This window comes from Prionailurus viverrinus, chromosome A1 (genome assembly GCF_022837055.1).
Source record: "Prionailurus viverrinus isolate Anna chromosome A1, UM_Priviv_1.0, whole genome shotgun sequence".
Lineage (NCBI taxonomy): Eukaryota > Metazoa > Chordata > Mammalia > Carnivora > Felidae > Prionailurus > Prionailurus viverrinus.
Window position 1 is genome coordinate 7,284,684 of NC_062561.1, and position 18,684 is coordinate 7,303,367.

Here is an 18,684-nt window from a genome sequence, read left to right on the forward strand (position 1 = left end):
AATACCAAGATGTCCAGCGTCAAAGGGGTGCACATGTAAAATCAAAGTAAAAAACCTATAATCCTAAATTCGAATTGGATATATCAGTACAAAGCCATGCTTTAGAGAGATAACTGACTGCAGATCTGAAGCAGTGTCTGGGCTTCACCAAACTGCAAGGTAGAGGTCACAGTCACCAAGACTGCCCTCACTTCTTACACCACCTGAAAATTCAGGGAGTTCCTAACGTACCCTCAGCTTCCTTAAGTCACTGATGAATCCCTACAATTCACAGAAAACTGTGAGACTCACAGTTACGGCTTACTACAGGGAAAGAACACAGATTCAGATCAGCCAACGTAAGGGGCATAAAGGGTATTGTCTGAGAGGGTTCCAGACATGAAGCTTCTGTTGTCCTCTCCCCATAGAGTCAGCATTAAGGTGTGACAATGTACGTGGCATATCGTCATCAGGGAAGCTCACCCAGGCCTCGGTATGCAGAGTTTTTATTGGGATTTCATTACTTAGGCATGATTGATTGCTCATGTGGTTGGCCTCAGTGTCGAGGTTAACCAAGACCCCGTGACCCAAAGCTCCCGCCCAAAATCACATGGTTGGGGGGTTTCGGCAGGGCCAGCTTGCGCTCTAAGACCATCAGGCATGGCCTGCCCCATCCTAAGATCCACTCTAGACAAAGACATTTCTGTCCGGCGTGTGACATTACCTCCTAGAATTGAGATCCCCTCCCAGAAGTCCGCCCTCTCTGTGGGCAAGGTTACACCGTTACTACATAGACAGGGAATGTATAAGACGATCCGGAGAATCTTGTCACACGAGAAAGCAAAGAAACACTCGAAGACTACTGTAGTGATGGCCGAAAGACTCAGGAAACAACTTGAAATCCCTCCCGCCAGATGGGCTAATTTGATCACCAAGAAGAATAAAGCTATAAAGACTGAAATACCTCAACTATGTTCAGATCCACAAGGTCATAATGATAATCACAACAAGAAACTTAGCGGTCCCGTTTGGAGAATGCTGTGGAACCAAACCATTGTCCATAAAATCGGCAAAGAGAGAGGAAGAACAAGACATTTATCCTGTTCCCTGTACACATTGTGCTGCGGGGTTACCAAATCATTGATGAAAGAAAACTCCCCTGTAGAACTGCAGCTATTAAATGAAAAGGACATCGTGGGGTGCCTGGGTGGTTCAGTCGGGTCGGTTTAGCGACGGACTCTTGATTTCGGCGCGGGTCATGATCCCACGGTTGGTGAGTTCGAGCCCCACATCGGGCTCCACACTGTGACAGTGCTTGGGATTCTTTCTTCTTTCCCTCCCTCTCTGCCCCTCCTGTACATTCTCTCTCTCTCTCTCAAAACAAATAAATAAACTTAAAAATTTTTTTAACATAAAAGAATGCTAGAATAAGATCACCATTTGAATTCTTAGCAACTCAACAAGAAAACAAACAATCCAACTTAAAAATAGGCAAAAGATCTGAACAAACACATCATTGAAAATGGTACAGGGTTGGCCAATCAGCATATAAAGAGATGCTCACTGCTTCAGCGGTGTCTCTCCCTCTTTCTTTGCCCCTCCCCCATGCACACTCTGTGTCTCTCTCCTTCAAAAATAAACAAACATTAAGAAAAAAGAGATGCTCAAATCATTAGTTATGAGGAAAATGCAAATGAAAACATCAGTTAGTTACCACCACTAGGGATGCACTGAAGTATCCAAAATAAAAATTAAAAAAGGCTGACAGTCCCAAATAAAGACGAGGACATGGCACAACTAAAATGCTCACACACTGTTGGCAGAAATGTAAGATCATACAGCCATTGTGAAACATAGTTGGCAGTTTCTTATGAATACTCACCACAGAGACTTCTTCTAACCAATTACCAGAGAATTGAAAACTCAGGCACCCACACAAATGCGCACAGTAATGTTTATGGCACTTTTATTCATGATGGCTCAAAACTGGAAACAACCGAGGGGCCCCTGGGTGGCTCAGTCGGTTAAGCGTCCAACTTGGGCTCAGGTCATGATCTCGTGGATCGTGAGTTCGAGCCCCGCGTCGGGCTCTGGGCCGACAGCTCGGAGCCTGGAGCCTGCTTCGGATGCTGTGTCTCCCTCTCTCTCTGCCCCTCCCCTGCTCGCGCTCTGTCTCTCTCTGTCTTTCAAAAATGAGTAAACATTTAAAAATAAATAAATGAGTAAGTGAAAACCGGAAACAACTGAAATGTCCACTGACTAACGAACGGATAAACAAATCGTGGTTCTAGCCGTACATTCAGCACTCCTTGGTAATAAAGAGGACGAGAAATAACACACAGCATGGCTGAATCCCAGGAGCCTGCCAAGTGAAGGAAGTCAGACACAAAACCGTACACAGTGTAAGATTCCATTTATGTGGCCTTCTAGAAAACCCAGAACGATAGGGACCGGAAGCAGGCCACTGGTTGCCAGGACATGGGGACAGAAGGAAGGGGTTAACTGCAGAACTTGGTGGGTGACAGAAACGCACTACGTCTTGATCGACCTCGTACATTTGTCAAAACTCTTAACGCTGTTTACTTAAAAGGATAAATTTTATTCTGTGTGCATTCTGTCTCGTAAACCCAATTTTAAAAGAAAAAGAATGGCATCATTTGCAATCCCTAAGGACGCACTGGACCTAGGCAAAGGTCACTGGCCGCTACACTGACCAGATGCGGACTTGCTGGGGACCGTTCTGGGACAGGTCAGGCGGACCCACACCTGAACTCACGGACCCGTCTTCATGCTGAGAAAAGATGCGGAAAACCAGGCCGCTACTTGGGAGACATCCTTGTCGAAGAGACTGAACCCCAATCTGATCCCATCCCCAGTCAGAACTACTAGCTTGCACAAAATACAGAGGCCAGAGGAACACATTAACTGACACTATAGGAATAAAATCACAAAAGTCCAATGTGGGGAAGTCTACAGGACAAACAGCCCAATTCCCTTTAACAAAAGACTTGCAGAGAAAAGGAGGGGAATCCTATGAACTAATAGACTTGAGACACGCCAAATAAAATGTATACCTTGTTTGGATCCTTATCCAAACTAACTATAAAAAGACACTTATGGGGCACCTGGGTGGCTCAGTCGGTTGAGCATCTGACTTTGGTTCGGGTCATGACCTCACGGTTCGTGGGTTCGAGCCCCGCGTCGGGCTCTGTGCCGACAGCTCAGAGCCTGGAGCCTGCTTTGGATTCTGTGTCTCCCTCTCTCTCTGCCCCTCCCCTGCTTGTGTTCTCTCTCTCTCTCTCTCTCTCTCTCTCTCTCAAAAATAAACATTTAAAAATTTTTTAAAAAAGACATTTATGAAACAGTTGGGGTAGTTGATGACATTAAGTAATTAATATTGATTTTTTGAGGTGTGATAATGGTTTTGCTGTTACTTCATTTTTCAGAAGATACTATCTTTTAGAAATTGATTGTGATGTATTTATGGTTGAAATGATACAAAATGAAGTAATCCAGTGTGAGTCAATCTGTAGGTCACATATGGAATCATCTTAGATTCAGTAAAATACCCACTTCCTAGAAGGATAGTGACTCAAATTGGTGAGATACAGTGGACAGAAATATTCTGCATGGTTCCTGGCATGGAGCAAGTGAATCAGATTAGTACAGGTTTTGTTAGGGGCAGGCCACTTTGGTGTTTGGTATAAGGCAGGACTGTGATCAGGTTGACTGTAGCCGCTGGTCCAATCTCATACCTTCAGTGAGAGAATCAGTACGGAGCTAAATCATGAATTCAGATGGCCCCACAAGTGAGTATGAAAATATCAGTCAGGGCTCTTGCTATGTTCGCAATGTTCAAGGGCATAAGTTCTTTCTAGGCAGCTCTCCAAATAGAAGTCGTTTATCCTGACAACCTTTCTGCTACTTACTGACTCGGTAGAACTTTCCGATAGTGAGAGAACTGGTTTATCAGTGTCAGCTCCATTTTCCCTGGAGAGAGTTACCCCACGCGTGCGCGGGTCATCTTGACGTTTGTGGGAGGAAGGATGTGCCCATTGGGTGTTACATCAGTTAGGCTGGCAGTTCCCCAGAGTTGTCAAGGACCCAGGTTCCTTCCAGTTTTCGAAATCTTCCAACCACAGAGTGTGATTCTTTTCCACGTGGTCTAGTATCGGCCCACTCCATTTCACTTAGCAGAAAGGAAGGAAGAAGCCACGCCCCCTCCCCCCCCCCCCCCCCCCCCGTCCCTTTAAGGACACTGCCCAGAAGTTGTGTCCATCATTTCCGCCATTTCTACATGTACTCCACTGGCCAGAATTTTGTTCCATGCCTTCACCAACTACAAGGTCAGGAATTCGGTCTTTGTTTTGCTCCAGGTAGTCAGGTGCCAGATAAATATCTGGGGTTCGTTTACTCTAGAAAAAAAGGAAGAATGGATAGTCGGGGACAGTTGACAGCCTCTTCCCATGAAGGAAGCAGAAGCATGTTGAAAAGGGAATAAAGGGTGGGAGGCTGGGGCGCCTGGGTGGCTCAGTCGGTTAAGCATCTCACTTCAGCTCAGGTCATGATCTCATGGTTTGTGGGTTCGAGCCCCGCATTGGGCTCTGTGCTGACAGCTCGGAGCCTGGAGTCTGCTTCTGATTCTGTGTCTCTCTGTGCCTCCTCCACTCACGCCTTCTCTCTCTCTTTCAAAAATAAATAAAGAAATCTTAAAAAAAAAAAAAAAAAGATGGCAGGCAAAGCGAAACATTCAGACTTGTAAGAGATGGGTCCTGGGAGAATAGGGCTTGAAACTTGTTAAGTTCCCATTAGTCTACAGGACAAGAATTCTTGCTGACATTGCTGACATTTTTTTTCAGTTGTCTTAATAACGGTGATCCTGAGCCGTTTTAGTTTTCGGGTCCTTTTATACTCTTAGGAACTATTGAGGACCCCAAAAAAATTTTTTGGTGGATTATATCTATCAATGTTGACTGTATTTGAAGTTTAAATTGAGCAATTTAAAAGAATCTATTTATTCATTTAAAAAATGATAATAAGCCCATTACATGTTAAAAGGAAATAATATGCCTTTTATAAAAATAACTACATTTGTGGGAAAAAAATACTGAGTTAGAGTGATATTGTTTAATATTTTTGCAAACCTCCCTCATGTCTGACTTATAAAAGACGCTTGGAAGTTCATGTCTGCCTCTACAACCTGTTGTTTTGCTTGAAGTATTTGAAGAAAATCCAACCTCACACAAATATATGCCCAGAAAAGCAAGAAGGATTTCAATAGCCTTTCCAGAAAATTATGGTATTCTTTAATCCTCCATCAAAATTTTGCAAGTAACCTCAGCGAGTAGTAGATTCTTAACCTTCTTTTTAATAATGCAGACTTTTCATATTCCGTCATAATAAAATCGCTTGGTCTCCCTTGCACTTTAGCTGGATCTTCTCCCCATACATGATTCTGTAACATCCTTCATTAGCCATCTCAAAAATGTTGGCTCATGAGTCGTCTTCTAATGACAACACATTATATAATACTTAAAAAATACATTTATAAATATCACCACTAATCTCATCAGAGAGTCTTTTAAATGTTGGGAACCTGTCAAGTTCCCAGTTTTCCAAAAATCTAATTTTCTTTCACTTGAAAACTCCAGCTTTATCATTGGCCATGAATCCTGCAAGCTATCTTCCTTGAATTGACAGGCTCACTCACCTCTGAATAACCAGCTAGTTCACACGCAACTCAGACATTCACGTAGGTTCTTTTCCTGGAGGCAGCTTCTGGTCCAGCACAGCCTAGCAGCTATGGGCTATGCAAAGAGGTCTGACTGAAGGACAGCCACGACTTGCTTCTATTCCCTGGTGCTGGCACAGCGAACATCTTCCCCATCAGGCTCATCCTGGGAGAACACCTGGTTTTCCCTCTGTTTAAAGTGTGTGTGTGTGTGTGTGTAAATAAAAACTTGTAACCACTAATGCACTGGTTCCCAAACTCATCTGCACATTTGAAATCATCTGGAAAGCTTCCCAAATTACTAATGTCTATGTCCCGCCACCAAAAATTATGAGTTTGCGGATGGCCTGAGCCAAAGGGTTTCAAAACGATACCCAGGTGATTCTAAAGTGCGCACAAATTTGAAAACCACTCTACCAGTCCCTATTTATTAAAAAGAACGGAACCGGGGCGCCTGGGTGGCTCAGTCGGTTGGGCAGCCGACTTCGGCTCAGGTCATGATCTCGCGGTCCGTGGGTTCGAGCCCCGCGTCGGGCTCTGTGCTGACAGCTCGGAGCCTGGAGCCTGTTTCGGATTCTGTGTCTCCCTCTCTCTGACCCTCCCCCGTTCATGCTCTGTCTCTCTCTCTCTCAAAAATAAATATTAAAAAAATTTTTTTTAAAAATAAAAAGAACGGAACCATCCTGCAGGTAGAATTCACACCTCTCCCACGGGCAGACAGCACCAGAGCACTTGGATAGCCAGCCCAGCCACGGGAGCCCCAAGTTCCATCTCTGTCAAGCAGACCTTCTTGGACAGATCTTAAAGGAGTAGACAATCTGTTGCTTACTAGTGGGCTATGGTTTGTTTTTCTAAGCATCTAGAAGGCCTTTATATTTGCTTAATATATTTTATTTTAATTATTTTTAATTTTATTTTAGTTAATATGCAGTGCAGTATTGGCCACAGAAGTTGAATTCAGTGATTCACCACTTACACACAACACCCAGTGCTCATCACAGCAAGTGCCCTTCTTAAGACTCATCACCCATCTAGCACACCTCTCACCCCACTCCCTCCATCAACCCTCAGTTTGCTCTCTATCGTTAAGAGTCTCTTGTGGTTTGTTTCCCTTTCTTTCCCCCATCCTTCCCATATGTTCATCTGTTGCCTTTCTTTTTTTTTTTTTTTAATGTTTATTTATTTTGAGAGAGTGTGTGTGTGTGTGTGAGCAGGGGAGGTGCAGAGAGAGGGAGAGAGAGAATCCCACACAGGCTCCATGCTGTCAGCACAGAGCCCGATATGGGGCTCGAACCCACAAACAGTGGGATCATGACCTGAGCTGAAACGAAAGGTTGGACGCTTAACCAACCAAGCCACCCAGGTGCCCCTCATCTGTTTGGTTTCTTAAATTCCACATATGAGTGAAATCATATATTTGTCTTTCCCTGACTGACTGACTTCACTTAGCATAATACATTCTGACTCCAGCCACATCATTACAAATGGCCAGACTTCATTTTTTTGGTGGCTGAATATAGTGTGTGTGTGTGTGTCTGAGTGTGTACCCATAGTTTAACGATTGTTGACGGTGCTGCTTTAAACAGTGGGGTACATGTACCCCCTTTGAAGCTGTATTTCTGTATCCTTTGGGTAAATACCTAATAATGCAATTGCTGGGTCACAGAGTAGTTCTGTTTTTAGTTGTTTTTGTTTGTTTGTTTCGTTTTTTGTTTTTGGAACCTCCATACTCTTCTCCAGATGGGCTGCATCAGTTTTCATTCCCACCAACAGTGCAAGACGGTTCCCCTGTCGCCACATCCTCGCCAACACCTGTTCTTCCTTGAGTTAATTGTAGCCATTCTGACAGGCGTAAGGTGGTTCCTCGTCATGGTTTTGGTTTGTACTTCCCTGACTGTGAGTGATGTTGAGCATATTTTCATGTGCCTCTTAGCCATCTGGATGTCTTCTTTGGAACACTGTCTATTCATATCTTCTATCCATTTCTTAACTGGGTTGTTTGTTTTTGGGGGTGTCGAGTCTAATGAGTTCTTTATGGGTTTTAGATACGAACGCTTTATCAGATACGCCATTTGCAAATATCTTCTCCCATGACGCAGGCCGCCTTTTAGTTTTGTTGTTTCCTTTGCTGTGGAGAAGCTTTTTATCTTGACGAGGTCCCAATAGTTCATGTTTGCTTTCGTTTCCCTTGCCTTCAGCTAATAAGTTACTCCAGCCAAGGTCAAAGAGGTTGCTGCCCAGTGTTCTTCTCTAGGATTTTGATAGGTTCCTGTCTCACATTTAGGTCATTCATCCATTTTGAATTCGTTTTTGTGTGTGGTGGAAGAAAGTGGTCCAGTTTCATTCTTTTGCGTGTTGTTGTCTCGCTTTCCCAGCACCATTTGTGGAAGAGACTTTTTTTCACGGAATGTTCTTTCCTGCTGTGTCAAAGATAAATTGACCATGTAGTTGTGGGTCCGTTTCTGGGTTTTCTATTCTGTTCCATTAATGTGTGTGTCTGTTTTTGTGCCAGGACCATATTGTCTTGATGATTACAGCTTTGTAATATAGCTTGAAATCCGGACTTGTGATGCCTCTAGTTTTGTTTTTCTTGTTCAGGATTTCTTGGGCTATTCGGGGTCTTTTGTGTTTCCACACAGACTTTCGGATTGTTTGTTCTAGCTCTGCGAAGAATGCTGGTGGTATAGGGATTGCATTAAATATGTAGATTGCTTTGGGTGGTGTCCACATTTTAACAATACTTGTTCTTCCTATCCATGAGCATGGAATGTTTTTCCATTTCTTTGTGTTCTCTTCAATTTCTTTCGTAAGTCTTCTATAGTTTTCAGAGTATAGGTCTTTTTCCTCTTTAGTTAGATTTATTCCTATTGTTTTTGGTTTAACTGCAAATGGGACTGATTCCTTGATTTCTTTTTCTGCCGCTTCATTATTGGTGTATAGAAATGCAGCAGATTTCTGCACGTTGATTTCATACCCTGTGACTTCACTGAGTTCACATATCAGTTCTAGCACTTTTTTTAATCACGTTGATTGAAATTAAGGAACTGAAACGAGTCTTTCGGGTTTTCTCCATAGGGTCTCGTGTCATCTGCACATAGTGAACGTTGGACTTCTTCTTTGCCGATTTGTATGCCCTTTATGTCTTTTGCTGAGGCTAAGACTTCCAGTGCTATGTTAGTAATGGTGAGAATGGGCCGTATTTGCCTTAAAATTTAAAATAGCACTAGGTCGCCATTTTTTTCCCCTCTTGGACATTCCATGAAACGACCTTAGCGAGGTCGTCGAGCCATTGCCAGAAAGAGACTGCTGAACTAAAGAAAATGCAGTGGAAATGCCATTTTTTATTTTGTAAAGAAAGAGGCCATTTGGTGCTCTGTACTTCTGTGCACGTATTTCAGCAAAAGAATCTCTTCAGAAGCTGTTCTTTTTTTTTTTTTTTTTCAACGTTTATTTATTTTTGGGACAGAGAGAGACAGAGCATGAACGGGGGAGGGGCAGAGAGAGAGGGAGACACAGAATCGGAAACAGGCTCCAGGCTCTGAGCCATCAGCCCAGAGCCCGACGCGGGGCTCGAACCCACGGACCGCGAGATCGTGACCTGGCTGAAGTCGGACGCTTAACCGACTGTGCCACCCAGGCGCCCCCTCAGAAGCTGTTCTTAACAGAGGCCTCAAGGAGGCTGAAATATCGGCCCATATGACTTCCTTTTAGTCAACGTAAAGGAATTTAGAGGCACACATTTCAGCAATTTGCACAGCTTCACGGTCTACAAAGCTGGTTTTATTCTGGTCACATTCACATCAGCTGATCTGTAGCCCAATGTCATTTCTGCGGCGAGGGCTCGCAGGACTTCAGCCTTAGCCTGGGAAAGGCTTATATTCCGGTATAAAAGGTTACAAGGATTGAGTGGGACAGAAAATGATTCTTCGGTTTTCTCCACCTGGTTGTTTTAAGGCGAGTGGCACTTTTGGGTGCCTTTCTGTTTCGGCCTGGAGTCGGTCCGGTGATAAGGTGAAAAGTCCTGTACGTCGTTCTTCTGTTGTATGTAGTCAGCTTTATACCGGAAAGCAGATCATTTCTCGAGTCTTTTTGCAGGCTTTTTTTTTTTTTAATTCACTTGCCTGAGCCCCAACCGGTAGGTATAGTAAGAGGCCAGGCTCAGGCAGCAGTAAAGAAGACTCCCTCCTGGCTTTAAAGGTGTCAGTCCACTGGTGGACACGGACAAGTGAGCAGGTGAGCACAGCTCAGCGGGGAGGGAAGGAAGGGCTCGCATTTCAGAGTGACTCACGGATGAGGCTCTTGGCAGTAGTTCAGGGCCACGAGATCCAAAGCCTCTACTCTATGGCTAAGACCATGGGGCCCAGAGGGGTTTCCTGAGGCCCCAGCTAGCCACTTGCGGACGCCTGGGTCCCCACTTGCTTTCTCGTCCCTGGCTGAACGCTCGTGTCCTACACTAGCTCTCTTCCTTGGATTGTTGTCCGGCAGGATGCCGACGTGTCATCCTTCCTGCCCCAGCTTCCCGCATTCCTCTCACATCCAGTTACGAGTGAATCGAGTGAATCGTGAGATCGTGTGAATCGGAGAGCCCCGTGTGCGTTCCTGCTGGGTGAGATCGCTGTGGACATGATGTGTGCGGCTCGGGGAGCAGGAAGCCAAGGACAGCAGGCTTGTCACGTATCCCGGGACACCACCGTTCCCATTCCGGCTTCTGAGGTTTATCGTCACACGCCTCTGTTTCCTCCTGGTGGTCTCCCAACGAGCATAAATACGTGGACAGACAGCCTGGCCTTTATCTTTGCTGCAGGACCTACCCTGTGCCTTCTCAGACTTTGAAACATAAATTACCAGCGGGGCGCCTGTGTGGCTCAGTCAGTTGGGCAGCCAACGCCGGCTCAGGTCATGATCTCACGGTTCGTGGGTTCAAGCCCTGCATCGGGCTCTGTGCTGACGGCTCGGAGCCTGGAGCCTGCTTCGGATTCTGTGTCTCCGTCTCTCTCTGCCCCTCCCCCGTTCATGCTCTCTCTCTGTCTCAAAAATAAATAAACATGAAAAAGAATTAAATAAAAATTAATAGCATAACTATATATGTACATACACATCACCTATCTCACATTACTTTTAGATACAGCACTGGGGACAGAGTAGCTGAAAACCTACCTTGGGCCTCAGGACTGTTGTCCGCACCGCAGAGTAATTAAGAATTAGCAGTTGAGCGATGGGGATTATGACGCTCTAAAAGGATTTCTCGGGTGGCCACATGCTGAGGCATTTGATTGCCACATCGCAAACTGTAGGCCCCCTGGGTGGTTGTGGTGGCTGTGGCAGCTTTAAACAACAAAATGAGTTGCAATCAACCACAGCGTCAAGATTAAAAATATTTCCCTTGTTTCCTGGAGCGTTGGGAGTCCAGTTCTTTCTAAGGGTCCTTTTTCACTTACATCCGTCATGGCGCCGAGGAACGTGCCCAGCGGCAGGTAGAGCGCCACTTGCTGGCGTGGGAGTGAGTGTGGCCACAGAACACTGGAGTGAGTTGGGGAGCGTCACATGGGAACTTGGCCTCCGCTTCCCTCACCAGCAAAGTAAGAATCATGATTTCGCAATGCCTGCTGTACGCCCCCGATCGCAAAATCGAGTGCGTTTAGGGTGCTGTCTGCCCTTGTCGCAGCCCTGTCCGCGACACCACGACCAGATCCACTTCTTGGTGCCCAGGCCGGACAAAGCGGCCTAGGCGGCAAGCAGGCTGATGGGCTTAGCGCCTACGGTTTCCTCGCCTGACTGCCCTGCTGATTCGCCACCCGGTTACACCACGCATGTGTCTCTCTCTCCGCTCTTTCTTCCCTGCCTGGGACAATCCCGGAGGGTGGACCTTGGCGTCAGACCCCCGGCTCCCATCCCACTAGCTCGGGATCTCTGACGAGTTGCTTTTCGTCCTCTCTTGTCCACCCGTAAAGTGTTTGATGGCTGGAGAAACGGAACGAGGTCGTGTCAGTCATGTGATGGATGGCACGGGGCAGTCACTTCACGCAAGTTAGCGTCAGCATTGTTCGCCTCGTTGGCTGGTGATCGCATGTCACTATCTGACGGGTCGTATTCGTGGGACTATTTTATTTTTAAAAAATACTTACTTTGAGAGAGAAGACGCGCGCGTGCGCAGGGGAGAGGCAGAGAGAGAATCCCAAGCAGGCTCAGTGCTGTCAGCGCAGAGCCCCACGTGGGGTTCCATCTCACCAGCCGCGAGATCACGACCTGAGCCATGACCCGAGCGCAGATCAAGAGTCGGATGCTTAAGGCTTAACTGACTGAGCCACCCAGGCGCCCCCGTGGAGCTACTTTCGAATCCAAAAGTGTCAGGTCTGACCCCGTAGCACGTTAGATGTTACAACCGCCCACCTTCAGCAGTAGAGAGACAAAAAGTATTAAAAAATCAGTATTTAAAAAAGTATTAAGATCAGCAAAAGAATTATGTATCTCTTCCCCTTTCTGTTCTCTTGGTTTGTTTTATAGTCTGCTGTTTTTCGTAAGTCGAGCACGATAACTACCAGGAGGATGTGCCTTATTTCGCAAATCAGGTTACATGGTGCGCGCACTACAGAAGGAGAGGGAGAGATGAAAAGCTTCTAATCCCGGCCTCAATCAGTCCGAGTCTGTCTCACGGCAGATTCTCTAGAAATCCGCCTTTGCCCCGGCTTGCGGCAGCCTTCGTCACAGCTTCTGCGCGGACGGCTTTGCAGGCGAAGCAAAGCCCGTCACTTTCAGAGTTTGCCAGAGGGAGGATGCTGGATCTTAAGCCTGAAGTGCTGCCGTGGGTTCTCTCCAGTGGACTTGTAACCAGTCTCATTATATTTAGAGTTCTATATCCATTTATATCGTTAGCGCCTTAAATCGGCTCTTCCCACACCAGCTAGGATAGCTTTCTGAAACCCAAAATGAAAGCAGCCAGCCAGGGTGAGACCACTGACGTTGTACGGATCACAGCTGCAGACAGGGAAGCAGCCGCCCCATGCCGTGGCCTCTCCGGTCCCCAACCCCAGCAGCGTGTCTTGGGACACAGCCAGGGACGTAGGCGGTGCAGAAACATCGAGCAGCCGCGCCCCAGGCGCAGGCTTTACATACCCCAGCGCGGATGTGAAAAACCCTGGAATGATTGGCACCTAATGCCAGCTCATCGTGTCATCTCAAACACACGAAAAAGCGGCACCAAGAGCGAGCGGGGCCGCCAGATGGAGAGATGGGTGAAATGAATTTTCAAAAGGGATGAATGAGGAAAGAGTCGTCTTCTAAAGGGTTAACATACAGGCCATGAGCGGAGAATTTCAAAGGAAAACGTCATGTCTTATTACACCATGATCCTGGCTAATAGCTTTTCAAGACTCTGAGAAAAATAACTCTACGCACGCACTTAAATTTTTTTAAAGGAAAAACGTTATGCCTTACTGCACCATGATCCTGGCTGATAGCTTTTCAAAACTTTGAGAGAAAAGTAACTGCGAGCAGAGAATTTCAAAACTGGGACAGACTTCAGAAGCCACCTACATACCCCGGCCCTCCGTGTTCTATCTGAAAAGCATCTGCAGAGCTCCCAGAATTTAGGAAATGCAAATTCTAAGCTCAGAGGGATACCCCGTAGCCCACTGACCGCCCCCCGCCCCCCCCCCCCACACCAGTGGGGGACTGAGATGTCCTGGACAGGGAAACTTCCAGGTGTAGAAATACCAAAACTTTGCAGTTCTACCCATTTTTGCGAAAATTTCTATAAAACGTCATTAAGCTTTTCTTGCTGGCTCGAGTGGTTGTTTTTTTTTTCCCTTTTAATTTTTTTTTTTTTCATTGAGAAACATCAGGTAGCCCACTCTGTTCTTGATTAACTTATTATCCCCGGTGATTTGAGGCTTCAGGAGGTTCTCCTGAGTCACCATCGAGGAGAATTCCCTGCTAAATTAACGGATGTGAGTGTGGCGTGCACCCTTTTTCACAGAGAGAGAATGAAGAATAATAATGTCGGCCCACATTCCCTGTTTAAAACCCCTGAACCCTGATCAGTTTCTAAATTTAGCTATTATCCCATTTTAGCAAGGCACTTGAGCACAGCCAGTGTGCATGACGAACACCCCCGGGGGTGCTCGTTCAACGCGTTATCCCGTCTGCCCCCAAACCTCTGAATGCTTCCACTATAAATGGGATCAAGACTAGACATAAATAGCCCCGTGTCCAGTTAGGCCAGGTTTTCGGCATCACAGAAAGAACTTGATTTTCAGAGCTTTTAACACTTGGGAATCGTGGATGAGAAATCATAGACCCATAGGTAACATGCACTGAAGATTTACCGTGTGCCAGGCAGGTACTGTGCTAAGTGCTTTATGCATTGTCTCAGTAAGTCCTCCCAATAGGTAGATATTTGTGTCCCTCCCCTTTGCCAATGGGGAAAACGGATGCACGGAGGAGTTAAGTAACTTGCCCACCGTCACACAGCTAGTTAGCAGAGCTAGGATATAAAGCAGCGCTGACATTTACCAAGCGCTTGTTACACATTAGGTACTCTTCTAAGCATGTTGTTCTCACTCACGGGGTCTGCAGTAGTTTCCCACACTTAACAGGCAAGAGGCCGTAGGGAGATCACGTGACACGCCCGAGGCTCAGTCGGATAGATGGTATGATTTCAGAGCATGTGTGCTGAGCGGGTACCGTGTCGTATGCACGTGTAGCAACAAAGCACCGGGCCGTGAGGTTCAGCAAAACGAGTTACGACACTGGAGGCTGGGGCAGCTCCCTCGGCACAGATTTCCTCAAATGTCAGCAACACTGTTGCACTCCTTACACCCTGATATCCTCCCTGCACATGTTACAATGTCTTCATGTGGAATCACTTACTATGCGAGCTGTGAATGGGGCGCCTGGGTAAGCTCAGTCGGTTGAGCGTCCGACCTCTGCTCAGGTCATGATCTCAGCGCTTGTGGGTTCGAGCCCCCCATCGGACTCTGGGCTGACAGCTCGGAGCCTGGAGCCTGCTCCGGATTCTATGTCTCCCCCTCTCTCTGCCCCTCCTCCACTCTCTGTCTCTCTCTGTCAAAAGTAAATAAGCATTAAAAATAAAAAAAGCTGTGAAAGCCAGTTTTCTTGCGGACTTGACCCTAGAAAGCCCTGTCATTCTCTGAACAGCCCTTCTGGGCGCTGTGTTGAGTCTGTGGGTCCCACAAGCAGCTGGAAGCTAGGAACCGTCCCCTGCGGCTCGGCCCCCGCTCTCTCGGTGGGAACCTGCGTGTCCCTAGCAGAAGAGCTGTGCTCATCTCAGGCAAGCCCGTGGGGGTGGAGATGGCCTTACGTGAAAGACCGCAAAACCAAGCGGAATTCACCAGGCGCTACCAAAGGTTTTGTTTTGATATCCTGGGTCATTGTCCCATCTGGCAGTGCTGGCCTTTCCCCCTTGGTCTAATCCCGAGAAGAGCTGACCGGTTTTATCGGCACTGGCCTGGCACGCTCCACTGAACGTAGCCCAGAATTTTCCAGAGCCAGCCGTCCGTAGCCCCCCCATATGCAAGAGACCCATGCGGTCCACTTAGACGAGTGACCCCGCTCCTGCCGGAAGCGCTGGGCACTCTCAGCTTGTCGCTTGTCACCCGCCACGCGGAGGGGCCGCTTTCTCCCGCAGTCTGGCCGCGTCGTGCGCTTTGGTGACACCAGCATGTCGTGCTCTATCCACATCTTTCCCGAGTTTGCAGGGGTTCAGGTTTCTGCTCCGGAACGGTGCCTGCAGTTGGACCCTCTGGTGCCACGGAGGTCCAAGCAGGGTGGCCTCTCGTCGATGCCCCCTTACTGCTCAGGGCTGTGGCTCCAGGACAGGGCAGGTGGCTGCGCCTCGGGACTCCGGAGGTAGCGTCATGCTGGCTGGTGTGCTCTTTCTGGAAGCTCCGTGAAGCCCCGCGGGGCCCCCGGGAGCCACGTGGTGTTCCACCCCCCACCCCCGTGCTTCGGAGCCGGTTTTCCTTCCCCCGTTGTCACTGCCTTTCTTCTTTGCCCCTCAGCTCATGTCCTGTGGCTTCTAAACTCCGGCGCTAACCAGAGAAGCAAAACCCCCCGCATCGCTGCCGCCTCCAAGGGTTCCCACCGCCCCTGCCGGGCTCCTCTCTGCCTGCGTTTCCTTTTCCCCCTGTTCTAGTTCTTTCCCTCGACACTTCCGGCCTGAGCATTAGCCCCGCCTGGCACGTCGAGGGCCCACACCACCTTTGATGCTTCTCAGGTATTGTCTCCGCCAGCGTTGGGCTCAAGAGCTGTTCAGTTGCCGCAGGAGACGTTTCCTTTTCTTTTTTCCCACCTGTCATTTCACTTCCGGATTCGATGCCGTTCTGGTTGCTTGAGGTGGTCTGACCTCCCTGTAAGGGCCAATAGGTTGATGTCTGCTTCTCTTTTCACTGATTGGGGGCTGGGGGCGGTGCTGAGCTACAGGGTCACTCCAGTGGGGTGCCCTAGATTGAGTTTGAAGCCATCGTGTGGGCTTCTCTTTGAATCGGTTTGCTACAAACATGGGAGATGATAGAATCCTGCATTCGTTTTTGTTTAGTACTAGCCGCTCTGAGAAACGTGATGGGGGGGGGGGGGGATCAGCATCCTAAAACAGCCCATCACGTGGCAGACAGCTCAAGGCCAAGAGAAATATGCAGGCTCTCACCTGCGGGGGGGGGGGGGGGGTTCTTCTCCAAAATGAGAGATTTGGTACACGTGAAAAGGAAAGCAAATACTGCAGTGTATACGTAAGCCTGTCAACTAGTAATTTAATTAGCTACATCTTGTCTCTTGGGTGAACTTGAATCACGAGCTACTTCAATGTCCCCGGAGCAGAAATTGACCCCAGAGGGCGGGCCTGTGTGAGGTGCTCCCCACGAGAGCACAGAGTAGCGTCCTAATGTGGCAAGTGTGAGAGATGTTTGTTTTTAAAGGTAAAAAGCGATTCGTGCATTTGTATGGATTCTTCGCGCAATTTTTATTTCCAGAACAGAGCATTTGGCTCCAGCACTCAAGACACGGCAAGGCATACTTTTCTGTTGCCCGAGAGGGGCTTCTTTTTACTCTTTGGTAATGAAAAACGAGCCCTGATAAATGCAGCTCGCGGTGCAGATTGGAGTCGAAGCAGGCGTTGATCATTCGAGGGGAAAAGACTGAGTGGTTCCGTTCTTTCGCCGTGTGGCCCCTGTGTCGCAGGGGGAAAGCGAGTCCCAGGGAGGAGAGGGGGCCGAAGCGTTCCGATGGGGCCCGGCCGGCCGTCTCCGAATTCCAAGCGTCTTGCCTCTTCCCCCTGGTGCTCCGAGTTTACACTAGGTGGCATGCAAGGAAAGCCGAACAAATTCAGAGACTCGCTTGCGTGTTCACAGAACCCTTCGGCCCGAGCTGCGATGGGCGGGCGCGGCGTCGGCGCGGGCTGCGTGGACTGACGCTGTTGTGTTGTTCCCTCCCCAGGATGAAGTGCCCCCTCGCCGGCGCGAACAAGAGGTTTCTGATTAACACGATTAAGAACACGCTGCCCTCCCACAAAGAGCAGGACCCTGAGCCGAAAGAGGCCACGAAGGCACCTGCGAAAAGCCAGAGCCGGAAGGAAGAGCACCGCAAGGGGCACCGAGGCCACCCTTACAGGCCCAGCTCCCAGGGCCGGGGCGCGCGCGGCGGCCCCTCGCCACCGCCGAAGCGGCGCAGCCCGGAGAGGGGCCCGGCGAGGGTCCCGGCGAGGTACGAGAAGCGGTCCCACAAGCGGTGAGGCCGGGACCGCGCGGCCGCTGCCTCCGGGCCTGGGGCTTGTGCGGACGCGGGGTTGGGGCACGGGCCGCGGGCTGGAGTGGTTTTGAGCGCCGGTCCTTTGCGGCGGCGACACGGCTGTCCGCGCCCGGGGACTCGTCTGCAGGCGGCGCGGCAGGTTTCGGCTACTCCGGCAGCGCCCCGCGCACGCGTGTGGTTTCTGTTCTCTCTCGTTCGCCAGTTGGTTTCGAAATAAATCTGAAACGGAAACAAAGTTCCCCGAGATGGTTACGACTAAGTTCCAGGGTTGGTTGTTTGTTTCATGTGTTCCAATCGTGGTCATTTCTCAAGTTTTCTCCAAAAAAAAAAAAAAAAAAAAAAAAAAAACCAAAAAAAAAACAAAAAACAAAAACCACTTGTAAATCCTAGACGTTATCTTGCTGGAGGCTGAATTTCAGAGGCAGAGGTCAGCCGGCCAGTGACCGTGCTTAGGCCGAGGTGTGGCCCTTGGAAGGGCTGGAAAGGTACCAGGAAGAAACGCAGCGAGAGACTCCTTGCCGGTTTCCTTTTCCTGCGAGCGAGCCCTCGGGGAGGGTGCCCACAGGGCTTTGGGTTTGGTGTTCCGTACCGAAAGCCAGAGGGGGGAAACGGGGCTCTGTCGCTGCCTTGTGCGTTCTCAGACTCATTCCCCGGATGAACCACCTTTCCATAGTCCGTTTTGGGGGCAACGTGTGCGTTCTAAGCGGTGCTTTCAAAAGAACCCTCAAAGGTGAAAGTTAAATTATTCAGTGCTGTGTCTTCTTGAGCTAAAGACCTGCATTACCACCCTCAGTAGAGTTGTTTCCGAAATCTTAATTTTAAATAAAAGTGTGTTTACAACGCCTTTTTCTGGTTTCGGTGTTGTTTTCTTGCTTTTTGTTTTGTTCGGTATCGGGGTGTCTCCCAAATGAACGTACCATTACAGACTTTGCAAACCCGCGTCCTTCCTTTCATACTCAGGAAAATGCCACGAAGTCCCCTCTTCCCCAGCCCACAAAAGGAAGAAGAATCTGTCTGTCTGGTCCCCTCCCGGTTTTCCATAGCGTCTGACCTTATGCCTGGCTGCTCTCAGATAATCACCCGCCACAGCCTGTTCCCTGCTTCCTGGCAGCCAAGAAAAGCCCTTTCTCAGGGTCAGAAAGGAGCACGTCCGAAAAGTTAGCTTTGGGGTGTTTATAGAGAAACTAGACTAGATCGAGTGCTGCTTCCCCAGC

General features: G+C 48.4%; 1 protein-coding gene across 1 annotated transcript in view; it reads left to right on the forward strand.

Annotated features, from left to right (window-relative positions):
* Window positions 1-18,315, forward strand: part of LOC125167890 (protein POLR1D-like) — a 49,648-nt gene extending 31,333 nt beyond the window's left edge. The window contains exon 3 of the mRNA XM_047862798.1: window positions 17,159-18,315. Within this exon, the coding sequence (XP_047718754.1) occupies window positions 17,159-17,453 (295 nt within the window). The 3' untranslated portion in view covers window positions 17,454-18,315. The remainder of the gene's footprint in view (window positions 1-17,158) is intronic.
* Window positions 18,316-18,684: the final 369 nt, after the last annotated feature.